Source organism: Mastigoproctus giganteus, chromosome 3, assembly GCF_048544385.1.
Source record: "Mastigoproctus giganteus isolate SK-2022 chromosome 3, ASM4854438v1, whole genome shotgun sequence".
NCBI classification, from domain to species: Eukaryota; Metazoa; Arthropoda; class Arachnida; order Uropygi; family Thelyphonidae; genus Mastigoproctus; species Mastigoproctus giganteus.
In genome coordinates, this window is record NC_143577.1 from 159,688,745 (window position 1) to 159,709,220 (window position 20,476).

Genomic DNA, 20,476 nt, shown 5'->3' on the forward strand with positions numbered 1-20,476 from the left:
ATAATATCAAAGTTATTCCCTGCATCCAGTTTTGTGACTGCATCATAGTATCCAATCAAATTGGTCAGGCAGGACTTCCCCTTAACAAAACCATGCTGTGTCTGAGCTATAAATGAAGTCTTGTCTAGATGATCCTGCAGTGCTTCTTTAACCAGTGCCTCCATTAATTTTCCGGGAACAGAAGTTAAACTCACAAGTCTATAATTACTTGTGTCAGACTTTGATCCTCCTTTGTGAATTGAGGTCACATTTGCACATCTCCAGTCTATGGGTACCTCCCCTGAGTCCAAGGAAACTCATAATTATGGCTAAGGGTTTGCTTACTTCCTTTGCTGCCTCCTTTAATATAACTGGATAGATCCCATCCACCCTGGGTGCCTTTCTTGTGTTTATCTTCAACAATTTCTCCTCCACTTTACTCAGTTATTACAAGATTCTCTAGCTTACTGCCAGAGTTGAATACACCTCTGGCATTCCCCTCGCTGAATAACTCCTCATGTGTCTATGCAAAATATTCATTTAGTTTGTTAGCTACCTGAGCAGGATCATCAACAGTTGGACCATCGATATCAAGTGAACCAATCTTATTCATCCCTTCCTTCTAGAGATTACATAAGAAAAGAACTCTTTACTGTTTTTCTTTGCATCCTTTTGCAAAAGATTTCTCGTAATCTGCCTTCGCCTGCCTAACCTCCTTTGTAACTTGGTTACAGATCAACTTATATCTATCATAGGCTTCTGTGTCACGTGTTAATTTATGTATGCCAAGCATTTTTCTTCTCTGTCATGTCATCTGGCATCCATTTAGGCCTAAACCTTGAACAATATTTCTTAGTTGGTATGTAAAGCCTAGTAGCTTCCAAGATAAGTTCTTTGAATGCTTCCCATTTTGAATTTGCTGTTGGTAACATCATCAGTTGGTCCCCCTTTATAGAATTTAAATACTGTCTCAGACCATTGTAGTCTGCTTTACGAAAGCAATAACCCTTCCCTTTACCCCTAATGGTAGGTTACCTCTTTGAGTAAATCCCACTTCAGCACACTATGATCACTGCTACCTAGTGGTTCCTTTATCTGCAGATTCTTAATGCATGAAGAATCACTGCTGATAATCAGATCAAGAGTATTACTCCCTCTAGTTGCCTCCCGAACATGCCGATGTAGAAAACAATCATCCAATAAATCCACAAAAGCCTTGCGAGTGACCAACAAATTCCAGTCAATATCTGGGAAATTAAAATCCCCATTATAAGAATCTGATTTACTGGCCCACTATTTCCTTGTACATTTTTCTTATTATACTCAGTCATTAGGCCTATAGCACACACTCCTCAATTTTGATCTCCCAGTGCTTGTGTCACACCAAACTGACTCAACACTGCACTGTCCAGCAATGTTGCCTGGCTTCACTTTCTTGGATTTTGTGTTTATTAACTAATAGCATAACCCCTCCTCCCTTCCTATCCTGTCTCATCTTTCTGTAGATGTACTCCCCAAATTCCAGTTCTGCATTCCTTATATCTGTGTGACACCACATCTCTGATATCCCAACAATATCCGCCTTTGATGCTTTCAGCAATACCTCAAATTCATCAAATTTATTTACCAAACTCCTAGCATTGGTGTACACACAAGTATACATGCACCTGTTCTTTTTGTTAACTACCCTAACACAACCCATGTGTTTACTTGTACCGCAATGACTCCTAGCAGTCTCCGAAATATCATGCATCTTATTTTCCAAACTGCTGCTCATTCCAATAGAAGCAGTGCAAGAATCACTTTCACCTCTGCCAGTGGGTACTGTTAATCTATTAGTCCTTGTATCCCCCCCCCGTCTAGCAGGTTTCCGACCCACCTAACACTGCCTCTATAGCATCAGCAAACATTCTTGCACCCTTTCTATTTAAGTGTATCCCATCCCTGTAGAAGCAGTTTCTCCTGTTAACAAATAGACCAGGTTGAAAAAAATTCTACCCCTTGAGCCTTGCACAATCTTTCCAGGGCTGAACTGATCAACAGGCTCTCATCATAAACTTCCTCTTATCGTGTCTGGGCAGAATTGCAGACACTTTCAAATTCAACTCTAATTCACTGCTTTTTTTTCAACAGTGACCTGTACTTAAGTAATTCTACTATTCTCCTACTCTTAATATCATTAGTGCCAACGTGTACAACTATATCACCTTTAGTGCCCTTAAAAGATATCTGCTCTACAATGTCATCAACCTTTGCCCCTGGCAGACATACTCTGCCAGTATATGACTAACATATACTGTTAGTCAATGGTATATGCAGCTGAGTGGGCCCCTTGTTTTGAGTTTGCTTAAGTGGATAGTGAAAATGATTCTTGTCAAAATGATTGAACTGATGAAATAGAAGCAGCTTTGGCTGTTACTTTCACTTAGGTCTGTAGGTCTGCCAGATGCAACAAGGCCACACTGCACAACTGAGGTTAGTATTAAGTGATCTTAGGAAGCTTTGGTTAATGCTAAATTTGGTAGGTCTATTTGGGATAGGAAAGTTGATGAACAGAAGGTGAAAGATTCTAGTGTTGGTGAGCACATCTCTTTACCACAGCATGCTTTGCTTCTAAAGCTGTACTAAATCACTGCACCAGTGATTTGTGTTTGTTACTTTAAAGCATAGCCAGTGTGTGCACCAGCAGCAAAACTTTTTTTTTTTTTTATGTGAACCCCAAACACGAGAAGTATTAGAACCTATAGTACTTAGTACTTAGATAGTATGAATCAGAGCTGTAATACTCAATATGTTCTACGTTGATAATAATATTAGTAAATTAATAAGAGGAGTTTACCTCAATATAGTACGTGGAACACTTCCGTATGATACCCTCCAGAAATTAAAACGGAAAAAACGAAAAAATCGACAACTTACCGGTACATTAAAGTAAAATATAAATAATTAAAGTAAAATATAAATAATCAATTTAACACAATTCAAAATCAATTCAAAACAATTAAAATTCAAATTAACGCAATTAAAAGAATCTAACGAAAATATTCAAAACGATTTTCCTTCCTGAAGCTGACAATGCTTTTCGACCGACTGTCGTGATCACAGGAATGAAAATTACCGAATCAGGCTAAACCTGCAACTTAAATAGTGATTGTGTCTTCGCGCATGCGCGTAAAGGTCCACGCATCGGAGATCAAATATGGCCGCCGAACATTAACAGAATTCTCGTGTAATTTAATTTCAACGGTTTCTGCAATTAATAGTCGCATATAATTACGTTGAACGTTAAGTATTTTGGCCTCGTTAAATAAAAAAGTATGTTTTTCGTTAATGGCATGAAAGGCTAATTCTGACGCTGCTGAACGAGAAGCACGAACAGAGGCTTCGTGTTGATTTACACGGATATTAAGAGAAAACCGCGTGGAACCCTGATAAGACGAGTCGCAATCACCGCAAGAAATGTTGTATACTAGATCATTAATTTGTGTTGCGAACGCCGAAAGAACCGAGCGATTGTTCAGTATAGAGTGTAACTTCCGTATAGGCCTAGCTATAATTTTAAATTCGGTATCTTTAAAGAATCTGTTAAGCTGTTTGTGCCACTGTTCAACATATGGGACAGAAATAAAGTATTTTTTGATATTACTATTGTTGATTGGTGCAGTATTATATCCGTGTAAATCAACACGAAGCCTCTGTTCGTGCTTCTCGTTCAGCAGCGTCAGAATTAGCCTTTCATGCCATTAACGAAAAACATACTTTTTTATTTAACGAGGCCAAAATACTTAACGTTCAACGTAATTATACGCGACTATTAATTGCAGAAACCGTTGAAATTAAATTACACGAGAATTCTGTTAATGTTCGGCGGCCATATTTGATCTCCGATGCGTGGACCTTTACGCGCATGCGCGAAGACACAATCACTATTTAAGTTGCAGGTTTAGCCTGATTCGGTAATTTTCATTCCTGTGATCACGACAGTCGGTCGAAAAGCATTGTCAGCTTCAGGAAGGAAAATCGTTTTGAATATTTTCGTTAGATTCTTTTAATTGCGTTAATTTGAATTTTAATTGTTTTGAATTGATTTTGAATTGTGTTAAATTGATTATTTATATTTTACTTTAATTATTTATATTTTACTTTAATGTACCGGTAAGTTGTCGATTTTTTCGTTTTTTCCGTTTTAATTTCTGGAGGGTATCATACGGAAGTGTTCCACGTACTATATTGAGGTAAACTCCTCTTATTAATTTACTAATATTATTATCAACGTAGAACATATTGAGTATTACAGCTCTGATTCATACTATCTAATTAATTTTCAAACTCTTATTGACTATTTCATTCACTTCCTGTCTCTCCAGTAGTATACAATCGATACACACAATTATGGGAGATTTTTTGAATGGCTTGGTACAAAATTACATTAAATCTACACTAAGGTACTCGGCCCAAAGTTACCATATTTCTTTCCTAAAATATTGCCTTCAAAACAACATCGTTCCGAAGTTTGCCAGGGTAAATTTAAATCAAAAAATTTCAGGCATAAAACAACTATCACTGGCGACATCACGTAATATTGTTAAGCTTGCCTTAAAATCTCGATATTCGGATAAACAAAAATACCTTTCCCAGGTTAGGAAGCTTCGCGATAAATTAAAAAATTATCTACATCCGAACGATTGGTCTGTATTGAAGACCTCCATAGATTTGCGACGGGAAGCACAAGCCTCAGAAATAAAAAACAGACACGTTAATAAGTTGCAAACATTATCGAATAGTTCAAGACACGTTCATGCGAATTCTAACACATTGTCGCGAGCTTGCGACCAAGTTCACACGAGTTGGGTGACATCCCCCCCACAGACACATAACGCACTACCACAGAATATGTCGGCTAGTTCACGAACACCCCCTCACCCAGTATCCAACGAACCGACATATCAACAGGTTACAAATCTTTCCTCGTGTACACTATCGCAGGACCAGATTTCACTTTTATCCAAAGGATTAAATTATAATTTACCACCTCGAAAGCTGCCAAAAAAACAATGCGTAATTGATTTTGAATTTGGACTTCGTAGTGTTCCACAAAAAGATGTATTTATTCAACAAGTTAACCAAGTAGTGAATAACATAAAAGAAACACGACTTCCTAAATTGAATACACATGACAGTTCAGCTTTACGAGAACTTCGAGAAAATAAGGACATTATTATACAGAGGGCAGATAAAGGAGATACAGTGGTAATACTAGATAAACATGATTATATTAATAAGTTAGATTCAGTTGTATCTGATAGCTCCACTTATTGTGAAGTGGACCCGACACTGTTTACCAATTTGGTAAATCAATACAATAAAACGTTAACCACATATCGTAAAAACGACTACATTACTATGGTTCAGTTGAAGGAATTGAAGTCCAGAACATACAATATTCCTGCACTTTTTGGTCAGGTAAAATTACACAAACCTGGATTTCCGATTCGACCTATTGTTTCCTACAGGAACTCGGCATTTTCAGCCTTAGCCACACATGTATATAACATTATAAAACCTTTTAGACAGGTTATACAATTTGGGATTAAGAATTACGATACATTATTTAATAATCTTAAAGACTGTAGACTCGGCGACAATGACAATTTATTCTCATTAGATGTTACATCATTATATACGAATGTAAACGTTGAATACACATTAGATATTATTTGGGATATGTTAAATAAAAACTCGACACCGATTAATTATACGAAGCTGCCTATAAAGGAGATTTTTCACTTAATTAAACTATTAGTTGAGGCTAACTACATCACCTTTCGAGACAAGGTGTACAAACAAATTTTTGGATTACCAATGGGTTTGAGCCTGAGTGGCTTAATGTCAGAGATCTATCTCTCAACGATTGAGCTGATACATTTGACACCTTTTCGTCCCCGTATCACATACTATGGGAGGTATTTAGACGATGTTCTAGTTATTACCGATAGTAGTACTATCCAAGATATTTTACATTCGTTTAACAATATTCATTCTAGACTCAAATTTACACTGGAAAGGGAAGATACGGATACTAAGTCATTAAACTTTCTAAATTTCACGCTTACCCGGGACTCGAACAAAATACAATTTAGCATCTATCGAAAACCCACAAACACCGGTATGCTTCTACATTATAATAGCTACCACCCGTTCACCTACAAAAGATCGATTATCTTTAATCAATTTCTAAATGCCTATAAATATTCAACGACGGATTCTGCTTTAGACTCAGAAATACAAATATTAACTAGCAGATTCTTGAACAGGGGTTATCCCATTAACACAATAAATCGAATTAGGGTACAAGCTAAGGATAGGATACAAAATACTGCACCAATCAACAATAGTAATATCAAAAAATACTTTATTTCTGTCCCATATGTTGAACAGTGGCACAAACAGCTTAACAGATTCTTTAAAGATACCAAATTTAAAATTATAGCTAGGCCTATACGGAAGTTACACTCTATACTGAACAATCGCTCGGTTCTTTCGGCGTTCGCAACACATATTAATGATCTAGTATACAACATTTCTTGCGGTGATTGCGACTCGTCTTATCAGGGTTCCACGCGGTTTTCTCTTAATATCCGTGTAAATCAACACGTAGCCTCTGTTCGTGCTTCTCGTTCAGCAGCGTCAGAATTAGCCTTTCATGCCATTAACGAAAAACATACTTTTTTATTTAACGAGGCCAAAATACTTAACGTTCAACGTAATTATACGCGACTATTAATTGCAGAAACCGTTGAAATTAAATTACACGAGAATTCTGTTAATGTTCGGCGGCCATATTTGATCTCCGATGCGTGGACCTTTACGCGCATGCGCGAAGACACAATCACTATTTAAGTTGCAGGTTTAGCCTGATTCGGTAATTTTCATTCCTGTGATCACGACAGTCAGTCGAAAAGCATTGTCAGCTTCAGGAAGGAAAATCGTTTTGAATATTTTCGTTAGATTCTTTTAATTGCGTTAATTTGAATTTTAATTGTTTTGAATTGATTTTGAATTGTGTTAAATTGATTATTTAATTATTTATATTTTACTTTAATTATTTATATTTTACTTTAATGTACCGGTAAGTTGTCGATTTTTTCGTTTTTTCCGTTTTAATTTCTGGAGGGTATCATACGGAAGTGTTCCACGTACTATATTGAGGTAAACTCCTCTTATTAATTTACTAATAGTACTTAGTACTGTGCTTGGGTTGGAGGTTGAGAAGACAAAACAAGATATTTGTTGACATTGGACTTGAACTTCTGTAGACTGTAATTTTCAGGAAATACGTATGAAGGAAGGTTATTCCAGAAAACGGCAGTTGAATGAATAAACGAGGAAGGTGAAAAGTTGGTTCTGTGGGTTTGAAGTTGGACAGTAAATGGATATTGGCTGGTGGCGGCACGTGTTCGGATTGTTTTGAAAGAGAGAGCAGGAATTATAGAAGCCAATTAAGAAGAACAGTGCCCATGGAAGTATCTGTAGAAGAGGCATGCAGCAGAAACAGTACGTCTATGGGAAAGCGAGTGGAGAGACTCTGTTAGAGATGAATCGTTAATTAACCTAACTGCCCTCTTCTGAATGGAATCAAGAAGCCTGAGAGAGGTTTTGGGGGCACCACCCCAGATATGGGAACAATATTCCATGGCAGGGTGAATTTGCAATTTATACAGAGTGAGCAGCTGTTTGGAAGAAAAGTAACGCCGAGAGCGAAAGAGAAAACCAAGTTTTTTAGATGCAGAGGAAGAAATATTTGTAATGTGCTTGTGCCAAGAGATTAGAAGTCAGGGTAATCCCCAAAAGAGATATATCATTTTGCCTAGAAATCGGAGTGTCACTAAAGATAAGCATAGGAGTACAAGAATCCTTTTTGCGAGATATAAGACAAGACTGAGTTTTAGAAGGGTTGAAATCAACTAAGTTGTCTTTGCCCCACTGGAGAATTACCTGAAGATCGGCATTTAAGCAATTGGTAGCAGATTTTCGAGAAGTTGAAGCTGATTGAGCAGGACATGGTTTCTCGAAATGGAAAGTTGAATGCAATGTGCTATCATCGGCAAAACTATGGATACGATTTCCAGTCAATGGAAGGTCATTGATATACAAGAGGAAAAGAGTGGGGGAAAGAACTGAACCTTGGGGGACACCGGCATTAGTGGAGAAGTTAGAAGACAGAGAGCCATCTACCATCACCCTTAGTGAGCGATCAGAGAGAAAACTGGATAACCAATTACTAAAAACAGTTGGCAAACCATAAGATGGAAGCTTGTTTAGAAGACCTTTATGCCAAACACGATCAAAAGCCTTTGAGATGTCAAGAGCAACTACTTGTTTCACTGAACCTTTCCATTGAATTAGTCCATAAATGGGTAACATAAGCCAGAATATCTCCAGTGGATTGACACTGACGGAATCCATACTGGTGATCGTTGATCAGACGGAAGGTTTCTAGGTAGTTTAAGAGTTGGCGGTTAATTGATTTCTCCATTACTTTAGAAAGAGTAGAAGTAATTGCAATGGGACGATAATTGGATGGGAGGGATTTGTCACCCTTTTTAGGAACTGGCTGGATATGAGCAAATTTCCAAGCAGAAGGAAAAACACCTTTGGAATAAGAAAGTGAAAAAAGGCGGCAAAGAACAGGAGTAAGTTCAGGAGCACAGGTTTTGAGAACAAGTGGAGAAATACCATCAAGACCTGGAGCTTTCTTAGCATCAAGATTCATCAAAATCCTTCTGATATCCTTTTGATGGAAGACCACATGAGGCATTGAATGGAGCATGTTGGGAATGGTGGGAGGTCTTTTACCAAGATCATTAATACATGAGCTGGAAGAAAAATGGGATGCTAGCAGGTCAGCTTTATCCTTGGCTGAAGTGGCAACAGAACCATCTGGTTTGGACAGAGGTGGGAGCAAAGATGGGCAAAAGTTGCAGCCAATAGCTTTGGCAAGAGACCAGAATGCTTGGCTACCATTAGGGCAAGAAGCAAGTTTTCTACTCTTGGCCTGTTCAAACTCTAGTTTGGACTGGTTAATAACTGCTTTACAGAAATGAAACTGAAGAATTAGAAACAAGCCAATTACGATATGCGACATTCTTCTCTTGGACAGCCTTAGCACATTTATTGGAAAACCAAGGTTTAGATGAAGGACGAGATTTTAAAGTGGAGTGTGGGATAAAGGATTCCATTCCTGCAAGAATAATTTCACTGACACGATCTGAGCAAACGTTGACATCAGAAGTTTTGAAACAGTAATCCGACCAAGGAAAAGAAGAAAAGTCGTCTCGCAGGTCATCCCATTTTGCATTATTGTAATGCCAAATAACACGTTGGGAATAGCCATGAGATAAAGGTTCCATTGGAGAAGAGAATCACCAAGTTGTGATCTGAAGTGCCTAAAGGACCTCTCACTTCGACCATGTACTTAGAAGGGTTGTTTGTGAGAAAAAGATCAAGCGTATTGGTTGTATGATTAGGATTGTCCTGTATTCTTGTAGGTAAATGAACAATCTGTGCTAGGTCATTTGTAATTGCAAAAGCCTCAGCATCTCGACCTGCTGGGTTGGTGTGACTAGAAAACGGAAGCCAGCTGGAGTTGTGAACATTAAAATCACCAAGGAAAATTACTTCACTGTTAGGAAAGTTGGACTGGAGGAAGTCAAAGAGCTCCAAGTGATTCGTAGAGTTGGGAGAATGGTAGAGATAACAGATGAATTTGACACAATGAGGTAGAGAGATTTTAAGCCAGAGGAGATTCCAAATTGCCAAGTCTCTGACAGGGAATATCAGAACGGATATGCACAAGTACCACCTTTGAGGCAAAAGGAATTATACAGTGAATAATTTGGGCATCTGAGATGAGCAGTAGATGAATCAACCGATAACTGAGATTCTGTCAGAAAAAGTACATGGGGTTTGGCAGACTGCAAGTGGAAATGGACATCGTTGAGATTAGAATTGAGACCACGTATATTTGTGAAATGAATTAGGAAGTCCTTGGGAGGTTTAGATCTTTTCGCAGATAAGCTTGACTACAGGTTATTAGCAAAACTACAGGTTATCCAGTATGGATGGTTGAAGTTTTGTTTCTACCTGAAACAAACATGTGCAGCAGTTACAGATTAGGTGATCCCCAAAATTAACAGCATACAAGTTTTTTCATTTTCTTGGAGCCATTTTTTGAATAGTTGATTTAGTACTACTAAAAACCAGACAAATTCATTATTTTGAAAAATGTGGTAAAATCTCATCAATTGATTTTGACCAAAACATTTCTAGGTCCTGAACAACTACATTTTATTTGAAAAGTCCTGTACAAAATTTTTTTTTTTACTTCCCCTGTGCACTAGATTAATGCATACTTCTGAGTAGGCTTACATAGCCTACTTGCTATTCATGGTGATAATCAATTTGCAGTTATTTTCTGCTGATATTAAAATTAATTTACAGCTGAAAATAATTTGAATATTTTAGAACTAAATCTGTCCACTTGGTTTGTGTGTAATAATTCATGCATAAAGAAAATGGTATATGTGAGATACTTGATTTGAAGTAATCATTAATGACTTGTTAAAATATTTATTTTTAATTATTTTTCTTTAATGTATTTTGTATAGGCTCTTGACAAGATCAGATATGAAAGTCTTACTGATCCATCTAAACTAGACAGTGGGAAAGAACTGTATATAAAAATAATTCCAAATAAAGATGATAGAACTCTGACTCTAATTGATACTGGTATTGGTATGACCAAAGCAGATCTAATAAATAACTTGGGAACAATTGCAAAGTCTGGAACAAAGGCTTTTATGGAAGCATTACAGGCTGGAGCTGATATATCTATGATTGGTCAGTTTGGTGTTGGTTTTTATTCAGCTTATCTTGTTGCAGATAGGGTAACAGTTACATCCAAGAACAATGATGATGAACAGTATACATGGGAATCATCTGCTGGTGGATCCTTTACTGTAAAACCAGACCATGGTGAGTACTAGGGGTAGATTTTCTTAAATTTTTTTTTTTTTTTTTGCAAGACTTTAGTTATGGTGTATAATGCTTTGGTTGATTACTTGTTTAACTGTAGTAGCTTCACATGTGTGTTCTTGGTGAGGCTTCAGCCCCTGCCTTTCCTTCAATATGGAAAAACCTCAGTATATTGAAGTAAATTCATGCTTGTATTTCTTACTGACCTTTGATTTTAATGGGTTAAAGAGCCATTGTGATGTTCCAAAACATCAATTTCTTGGAATTATAATAGTCTTATAAATCTCACTAAGTATGTTGGAAAGTTGACAACCTTGGCTGCATTTGGTTGACTGATTCTCTTAATTGTGAGCATTCAGCTTCAAGATAGGTTCTTATGGCCAAGCCAAAAATTGGTCATGATTCACATTTATTTGACTGGCTCAGCTTTATAAGCTTGCAGAATCAAGTTTGAGCTCTTATTTAAAAAAAAAAAAATTTGACTGGCTGTCATTTCCTATTTTGACACTTACACCAAAATTTTATAATTCTATAAAATATCACTGTAGCTATTGATACTGCTAGGTAAGTTTATTATTTTTGAGGTAAAAAAATATCCTCAGTTGACACTTGGGAATTATGGCAGTCTTTGTTCAGGAAAGCTCCCTGCTGTCAAAAACAGTGCCTCTTCTCTTGATTCACAAACAAATATGTGAACATGAACTGCAAGTAGTTTTAATACTGCCATTTGGAACATTTGTGTAAGACTATTTGGAAGAATAGAACATGAGATTTGTTTTTGTGGTAAGTTGCAAAACTTAATTGCCTAGACAGTAATCTTACTCTTGTAATTTAAGCAATGCTTTTAGTTAATTTAGTCTTCACTTGTAACTTAAATATCTTTTAATGGAATTGCTGAGAGAGCTATTCTCAGTTGTTGAAGCCTATGTAGGTTGTTTTGTAGCTAGTAAAGTACTAGTGAATATTAGTATAGCCACATGGTGTTAAGCTAGAAAAACTGGATTTCAGTATGTAGTTTCATTTGTCCCTTTCATACAGATAATTCTGAATAGACATTATTTAGTCTTATTCAGAAAAGACTTGGATCAGCCAAATCCCATAGTGGTGTTTTATAAAATACCAAATATGGGCATGAGAAGACTTCCACTAAATTAGAAAGGAGATGCCTTACAAAAACCTTTGCCTCTTGGTGGATTTTAATCTAATTTAAAGGACCACTGCTTCCTGTAAAAGACTTGGTATAATGAGGAACAGATTTTTTGCCAATTACAGCAAAAGGATGTCTTACTAATACTTATTGTTCATGTTGCCCAAGTCTAAAGAGGTATTTCATTATCCTCTAATGCAGATAAATTTTAAAATGGCAATTACAGTGGAATCTGGTTATTTGGGCCGCCAGTTAATCAGGGCAGCCATTAATTTGGGTCAAATCTTAAACAGAACCAATCGAAAATATCCAGTGTTTACTTCACTTATTTGGGATAACATACCATTTAATTGGGGCAGGAGACTGCAGCACTGGAGATTACCCTACAATTGAACCCCTGCCTGCAAATGTCAACTAGTTAGTATATACATATTACAGTATGTATTAATTATTCATGCTGTCTTAAATTTAAAACAGTAAATTTTTACTGTTTTAAATTAACCCCCACCCACAAATGTCAGTGAACAGAAATGTCAACTAGTTAAAATGTACATATTACAGTAAGTATTAATTATTCAATTATTGTGTACAATTTTTTAATTGGTAAGGTAATAAAGGGTAAATTTGTGCATAATACACTTTACTCTTATAGCCTGTGGGTAATATTCCTCCTATTTTTGCTAATTAGAATCTGTTTAATAGAATTAAAATTCAGATCACAATGACCAGCACTTACTACACATCGTATAGTGAATGGTACTTTACTATGGTGACTCCATCATAATGTGATTTGATTGTACAGTGAACCAATTGTAAAGAGGGGATCCACTGTATTTTTAACTATTAACGTGAAACTTCAGATAACTGGGGCAGCCGCTTAATCGGGCCAAAATGCACTAGTTGCGATGTGTCCCAAATAACTAGAATCGACTGTATAAGTAAAATGAAAGCCAGATGTAAGAATTTCCAGATTTATCTGGCTAATGCAAAATTAGCAAGATAAATGCCCAAGAAAAGAAGTTTGTCCTAAATTTGGAGGTATTGTTTGTGTTGGGTATTGTCCAGAGATATTTTGTGTAGTTCCAAATAGTTTTTAAAACTAAAAACTAGTTATCTCAGAATAACCCATAAAGGGGTTAATTTGACAGGCTTTTAATGTTCAAAATTATGGATTCCCGACAGTAAGAGAATGATATCATTTAAGCATATGTATTTGAGCGAGATTCTATTGCCCTTTAACTTTGAGCATAAGAAACAGTGCATCACTACTGCTTGTAGAATTTAAATATGGCCTTTGGATACAAGAGGCTCATGCTCTTGGAACTATTTCTGAGCATTTCTGCTGGATGTAACTGTTACCAGGTGAATAAACTTAGCAATAAAGAATTTACCATGTCAGGTAAATAGACTACATGTAGACTCTGAACTATCAGTATTGGGGAACATAAACAAAAACACCATCTTTTCTATCTGCCATTGACATAGATGAAATAGACCCTGTAAAACTGTATAACCCTGTTTAAAAAAAATTTGACAGCTTTCTGTTCATGTTCAGTGTTGCTGTTCCAGGAACCTGGTAAGGTTGTCAGTATAATATAAGTTGTAACCAATATATTTTATAAATAATCAGCTTAGTACATTTTCAGTTTGCTTTTCACTGCCCATCTCCTTCAACCCATGCATAGTACTAAATGGTCTGGTACTTTTTTGGGTTTTTCACAAAAATGTATTTCCTGGGTGCCATTACACCTGTGACAGTTCTATGAACAGCACATGCATGCAGATTACACCATAGGTCACTCTTTATGACTGTTACTACCAGGATTGAATGACCTGAACCAGGGAGGGTTATTTGGTACCCCCCAGAGCAATTATTCCCTTGAGTGATGGGCTAGTACTATACATCTATATACTAAATCTGGAAAAGCTATGCCAATTTCTTATTGATTTTTCAGTTTTATCAACATGAAAAAATGTTTTATAAATGATCTTCTTTGTCCTAATCACTATCTTAAATATAGTGACAACCTAGTTTACAAACTACTTGAAATGGTATTCTCTGTGAATGCCATTTGTCACCTAACTTTTGTCTAGCACTATTGTAGTAAATGTAAAGGTGTTTTTTTTTTTTGACTGATTAGGTTATTACACTAAAAAGGATAAAGCAGTATATTTCAGTATAATTTCATTGTAAGATCTGATAATGATCAGGTCCAGGGTTTTCAGAAATTTGTTAGGTATTAATGATATACTGTGCTGCCTGATTTTAAATAACAGAAAATCTTATATAGAAAGTGGTTCTTGTTTCACCAGCTAAATATGACAGCACTACTTGAAATATTTTAAATAACAAGTAACATCTAGTTTGTAAGAGTTAAATACAACATTTAACTCTTACAAAACTTGTTTTACTATGGAACTTAACCAAAATGTTTGGATTGGACAGCTTGTGAACTATTGTATCAACTTGTGCCTTTCAAATAAAAATATGGGTTAAAAGGCAATACTGGTGAAAGTGCAAAAAATTCACTAATACTTTTGCATTTAGTAAAGTCATCAGCATTATGATTAATGTGCTCTGTTGGTTGCTGATATACTTGTCATCTTAATTTGGAATCCCTCCCATAAAGAGGGACTTGGGTTGTGCAGTTCTAAAACTGCAATCAAGGAGCTAGATAGTTCATTTGCTGTCAGGCAGTGCTTAAAACAAGCAAAGTTTAATTTACTTTATGGGAGTGATTGGATTGGGTCCTTAAATTCCCCCCCCCCATGGTGTTGAGACCTAGCTTCAAGTTGCATTTATTTCTATGTATAAACTTGTATTAATTTTTTATTTTAATATTATGATAAACTGCTTTCAGGTGAGGTGCTGGGAAGAGGAACAAAGATTGTCCTTCATCTAAAAGAAGACCAGGCAGAATATCTTGAGGAAAGAAGGGTTAAAGAAGTTGTTAAAAAGCATAGCCAGTTCATTGGGTATCCAATCAAGCTGATGGTTCAGAAGGAAAGAGAGAAAGAAATCTCAGATGATGAAGCTGAAGATGAGGAAAAAGAAGAAAAGAAAGAGGAGGAGGAAGGTGAAGCACCAAAAATTGAAGATGTTGGTGAAGATGAGGAAGAAGATAAAGAAAAAGATAAGGATAAGAAGAAAAAGAAAATTAAGGAGAAGTATACTGAAGATGAAGAACTAAACAAAACAAAACCTATTTGGATGAGGAATCCTGATGATATTTCTCAAGAAGAATATGGTGAATTTTATAAAAGCTTAACTAATGATTGGGAAGATCATCTAGCAGTAAAACACTTCTCAGTGGAAGGACAACTAGAATTCAGAGCTCTGCTCTTTGTACCCAAAAGAGCACCATTTGATTTATTTGAAAACAGGAAACAGAAAAATAACATTAAACTCTATGTGAGGAGGGTATTCATCATGGATAATTGTGAAGATCTCATTCCAGAGTACCTAAGTAAGTACAATGCAATTCAGGCTTTCTCACTAATTTGTTACTTTGAAAATTTGGGACTTGTATTAAGTAGTCTAATAAAACTAAGTTACAGAATTTTTTTTTTTTACTAATTTAGGTAAACTTTTTAAATTTTAAAGAAAGCTTGTAGCTTCCATCCATAAGATTAAAATGAAAGATACTCGGAGAAAATAAATCTTTCAGCAATGCTCCTAGGAGCATTATTTTTTTGGCAGCAATTATGCAAAGGCTTATTTTGGTGTGTATCCAAATTTGGGGTGAATGGCTGAATATTTTTTTTTTTTTTTTTTTGTTAGTTCTGCCAAAACAAGCATCCTCCATTGTGAAACAAAGTTCACTGAATGGATAGAAATCATAGGATACCTAACTAGTACATGGGTAGGCTTGCCTTTTGCCTGCATAAGGGCAATCATGTGGCAAGGCATTGAGTCCTATTTCACAAAAGCATTCCACAGGTAATTCCATCCATGCTTGCTGCATCACTGTTCATAATTCCTGTACAAATCCAAAGCTCTGACAGTATCCCAAGGATGCTCCACAGGGTTTGTGAATAGGGAGGCCATTCAATGTTGTTGGCATCTGCAGAATGCTCTTAGAACCATGTTCTAGTCACCAGCTGTGTAGGAAAGTACATCATCCTGCTGGAAGAGTTCGTTGCCCTGTGGGGGCATGATTAACAAGAATGGACACTTAAGAGAAGAGTAGATGTGCCAGTTGAACATGCCTTAGACCATTACTGACCATACTCCTTTTTGACACGATGGGTACATAGCTTTGTGCAGTTTCTGCCAGATACAAGCCCTTCCCCATGCTCTGGAAATGGTCCTCATTGGATGAGGAGACCTCAGTGCCAGTGTTCTTTTGTCCAGTTGGGGTGAAGTAACCTTTGTCGTTGTGCTAACAGTGGCTCCCATAACCTATTGTGGCTGATTGCTTGATGTTTCTGGCACTCCTCTCATTGAAGTAGTGGTGATTTGTGCCACTCTTTCTCTGGTTGGCTGAAACAATGAGACATGTCAATAGCCACATTCATCCACCCACAGTGCTGTCAACAATGGAATGTTATTCCAGAAATCACATTCCTGATACTGTCAAACAGGGATAGAGCAATTTCTATGCCACCTCTTTGATTGATAGTGACCCATGCATTGGGCACCCATCCTTCTTTTGAGGCACCTCCGTAGCCAGGTGGGAAGGAGCAGCAGTGTGTAGCACACGCTTCTTGATTAGACTGGGGTTCAAACCAGTCACCACCAAATACGGAGGATGTGGAGAGGTCAGGGAATGACCACTGCATATCCCGGAGCAATATGGCCTTAGTTGCTAATGCTCCTAAAAACCAAATAACAAACAAACATCCTTCTTTCAAAGTCAGTTAGCTCATGTTTATCCATACTGAGATCAAATTAGTGTACATGAATGCAGTGTACCCATATACCTGCCAAGTGGTGGGTTCATCCACCAACAAGAGGGGGGTGAGTGTCATGTTACCCAGAAACCAGATATCCCATGAATTCTGTACAAAGCTAGGTGAATATGGATGATGTGGAATCATGCACTTAATCAGCACAGTGGGGCACAGCATTGTCCTGGTGGAATTTTAATCTGGTTGTCACATTCTGAAATTGTGAGATACCAAACACTTTCACTGTCATGCAAACATTTCTCTGCAGCAAACCAAACTTCTTGGATGGTTCAAACAGTGGAATTAATGTCTGCATAATTACAATTGAAAAGTAAGATGCTTCTTGTGGGAGTTTGCTTAAACTATTGGTAGTGCCCTTTTTAGCTGGTGTATTTTTGAGAATGTGACTTGAATGCACCTTGTATAAATTGTGCAAAAAATATGCAGGGTGGAGTGGACCATCTGTTTACAGATTACTTTTCCAAACTGAATTTTAATCAGTTCTGTCTAATGTTATATTTACATGGTGTTATGAAATTTTAAATGCCTTGAAGTTACTATAACATCTTGGTGAATTGACATGACCACCCTGCATATTCAGTTAAAATGCAACCCAGTTTTAACTTATAAAAATTAATATAGCTTTTTTTTTTTTTGCTTAATTTATCTGTCATTATACTTATGTCCAAAAAAAGCATTACTTATTGACTGACCGATTTAATGTTACTGGTTACTTTACTAGAACATTTTAAGCAAGATTTTTTGCTTAATGTTTTAATTCTGCTTGGCGTGCAGTTGAAGTATTCACTTAATACTAACTAATAGGTTCTATGATAAATAGTTATCATAAATGATAGTATACTAAAATTCTTATTTTCAGATTTTATCAAAGGTGTTGTTGATTCAGAAGATCTTCCTCTTAACATTTCCAGAGAAATGTTACAACAAAACAAAATCCTTAAGGTCATCAGAAAGAACTTAGTGAAAAAATGCCTTGAACTTTTTGATGAAATTGCAGAAGATAAAGACATGTACAAAAAATGTTATGAACAGTTCAGCAAAAATATCAAGGTGAGCTGGAAGTAACTTATTAATCTTTGCTAATCTAAAAATGATCACTCAGAATTCTTATTTACTTAAAGTATCTTTATTAATAACAGGGTGGGGGAAAACAATTGAATTCCTCCTCAAGAAAAAAAAAGCTTGCCAAATCAAATCTTTGCTATATCTGATTTTACATGCAAATGATGGGTACCTCCAGTAAATACTCAGTATCACTTTCCATTCCAGAATGTACTCTGTGGAAGGGGAAAAAGGCATTGACTGAGGTGCAATCTACCCATTCACCTATTTTGATTTAGAAAATGGATAATCTGAGAAATCCTTAGATTGGTTTTGCTACCACTTTTGAACAAGTCTGGGGAGGACTACTCCCCTACTTGCAAGTGGGAGTAGTCCTCCCTCCTTGATTCTACCCACATGACATGCAAATCAGCCTTGACTGCATTCTGGTAGCTTTTACATGTCTTCAATGTTAGTTCATCTTGTTCAGCAATAGAACATAAATTTGCCAATTCCTGGAATCAACTGTGGATTTGTCCTTTTTCCTAAATGTAGCTAGAAAACTGTCCTGTTTCTGATTAGTCACAATGGAGACCTTATGTTGACCTTAATAGATGTGGTTATTATATTGAGCTTATGTTTGCAAGATTAATAATTTGCACATCTACTAAAGGTTTTGCAAGTATCTGACCAAGAATAATCCTAATTTTTACAATATCCTCAAGTATAGATACCCTTGTTTTCATAGTCCACTGGTCCTTCCTAGATAAATTTCCTTGTAAGGCTGCCTTCTCATTCTGGCATCTAGAGCCAAGCTAGTTAACTGAAATGAGGTAACATTGCTGTCTTAACTTTTTTGAATGAAATGAAAAATACCCTATTGCAAATAAATGTGGGTAGGGGTTGGGGATACTTAGAAATTGCTGCTGGAGCTTTTCATCAGTGAAATTAAGAGGGATGTTTGGCTGTGGTATAGTCTAGAACAGGGGTGGCAATTAATAGACTTACAGAAATTTGGCTTTAAGTTTTTTCCGGCAGGTGCAAACTTAATCTTGCAAGTGTATTTTTTATCCTGTAGGAATAAATGGAGGTATCACAAAAATAATGTAATGTTACCCCATTTAACACTTTATTATTTTTTTTTTATTATTATATATAATTTGTTCAGATACCTCAAAAATTAATTTTTGCTATACAACTAACCTATTTATCTCTAAAAGGTAGTTATTTAGAGATAAATAGCACTACACTTTCATTATGTTTCATTATAAGAATCCATTTTGAACCCTTAGATATTTCTGGAGGTCCCTACCATAAAACAACTTGCACTTGCCAGTTTATTGGGCTTTTCTGTGTAATTATTATAAATGGGTAGTAAACTATAACTGGAATTGTGTGGGTTTTTACAGTGCAGTATTGTGGTGAAATTTGTTCCCCTTCACGGAAATTTTTCAATCAAACAAATTTTCAGAATCTTCTCTTTACTAATTACAACAGTGAAGGGAAAGGGACCAATGAAAAGTGGCAGTGTTAGGGAACAAAACAAATCTCAATTAGAAATGATTTAAGTACAAAGCAGGACAGTTTGTCATCTATTGCAAGGAGTTAGGTCTTGCTGCTTCAATAATGAATGCTATTTTAAGGGACTGTGTGTATAAAAGAACATGTTAAAGGATCAATGCATTTAAGATCAACACTGAACACAAAACTGTGTTCAGGTGCTATATCAAAGATGCAGAAGCAAGTCTTTCCCCCCCCCTGCATCCAATTAGCCATTCAAGCAAAAGCAATTATTTATGAAGTATGGTGAACCCCAAGTCTCCAGTGCAGATTCTGCAGAGAAATTGTGATGTGTTGGAAAAACCCTTCTAAATATCAACAGTGGCATACTTATCAGCCAGAATTGATTCTGGCTCAAAAGAAAAAATTGAATTTTTTTTTTTTTTCAATCAAATTCACACAGTTGAATGCTGCATTACCATTTAGGAAATTCCAACTTTCTTAGTTCTGTGGAATGCAATGCCTAGATAAGTTGGAGAATGGCCATTTATTTTGAATTAAAGAAATTTCTGGCTTAAATTGAGAAAATACCCTAGGTATTGCTAGAACAGTCACTGATTAAAAATAAACATTATCAAATCTCTCTTATTATAAAAATAAGATTAGTTTTTGTTACTATAATTGTAATTTTATCTTAATTGTGTATGTATTTGTTACAATGAATAACAAACCTTTTTACTCTGCCCTCCCAATTATATACCATTTGTAAAATGGTATATAATTGGGAGGTATATAATCATGGAAAGCTAAAAAAAAAAAAATGCCCTGCCTTTTATAATGGTTGCCCATCCCTGGTCAGAACCT

At 36.2% G+C, this 20,476-nt stretch overlaps 1 protein-coding gene across 1 annotated transcript in view; it reads left to right on the forward strand.

Moving 5' to 3' along the window:
• Hsp83 (Heat shock protein 83) overlaps positions 1–20,476 on the forward strand; it is a 45,419-nt gene that overhangs the window by 21,396 nt on the left and 3,547 nt on the right. Inside the window, exons 3-5 of the mRNA XM_090369467.1 lie at positions 10,647–11,013; positions 15,022–15,627; positions 17,931–18,121. Coding sequence (XP_090225593.1) covers positions 10,647–11,013; positions 15,022–15,627; positions 17,931–18,121 — 1,164 coding nt within the window. The remainder of the gene's footprint in view (positions 1–10,646; positions 11,014–15,021; positions 15,628–17,930; positions 18,122–20,476) is intronic.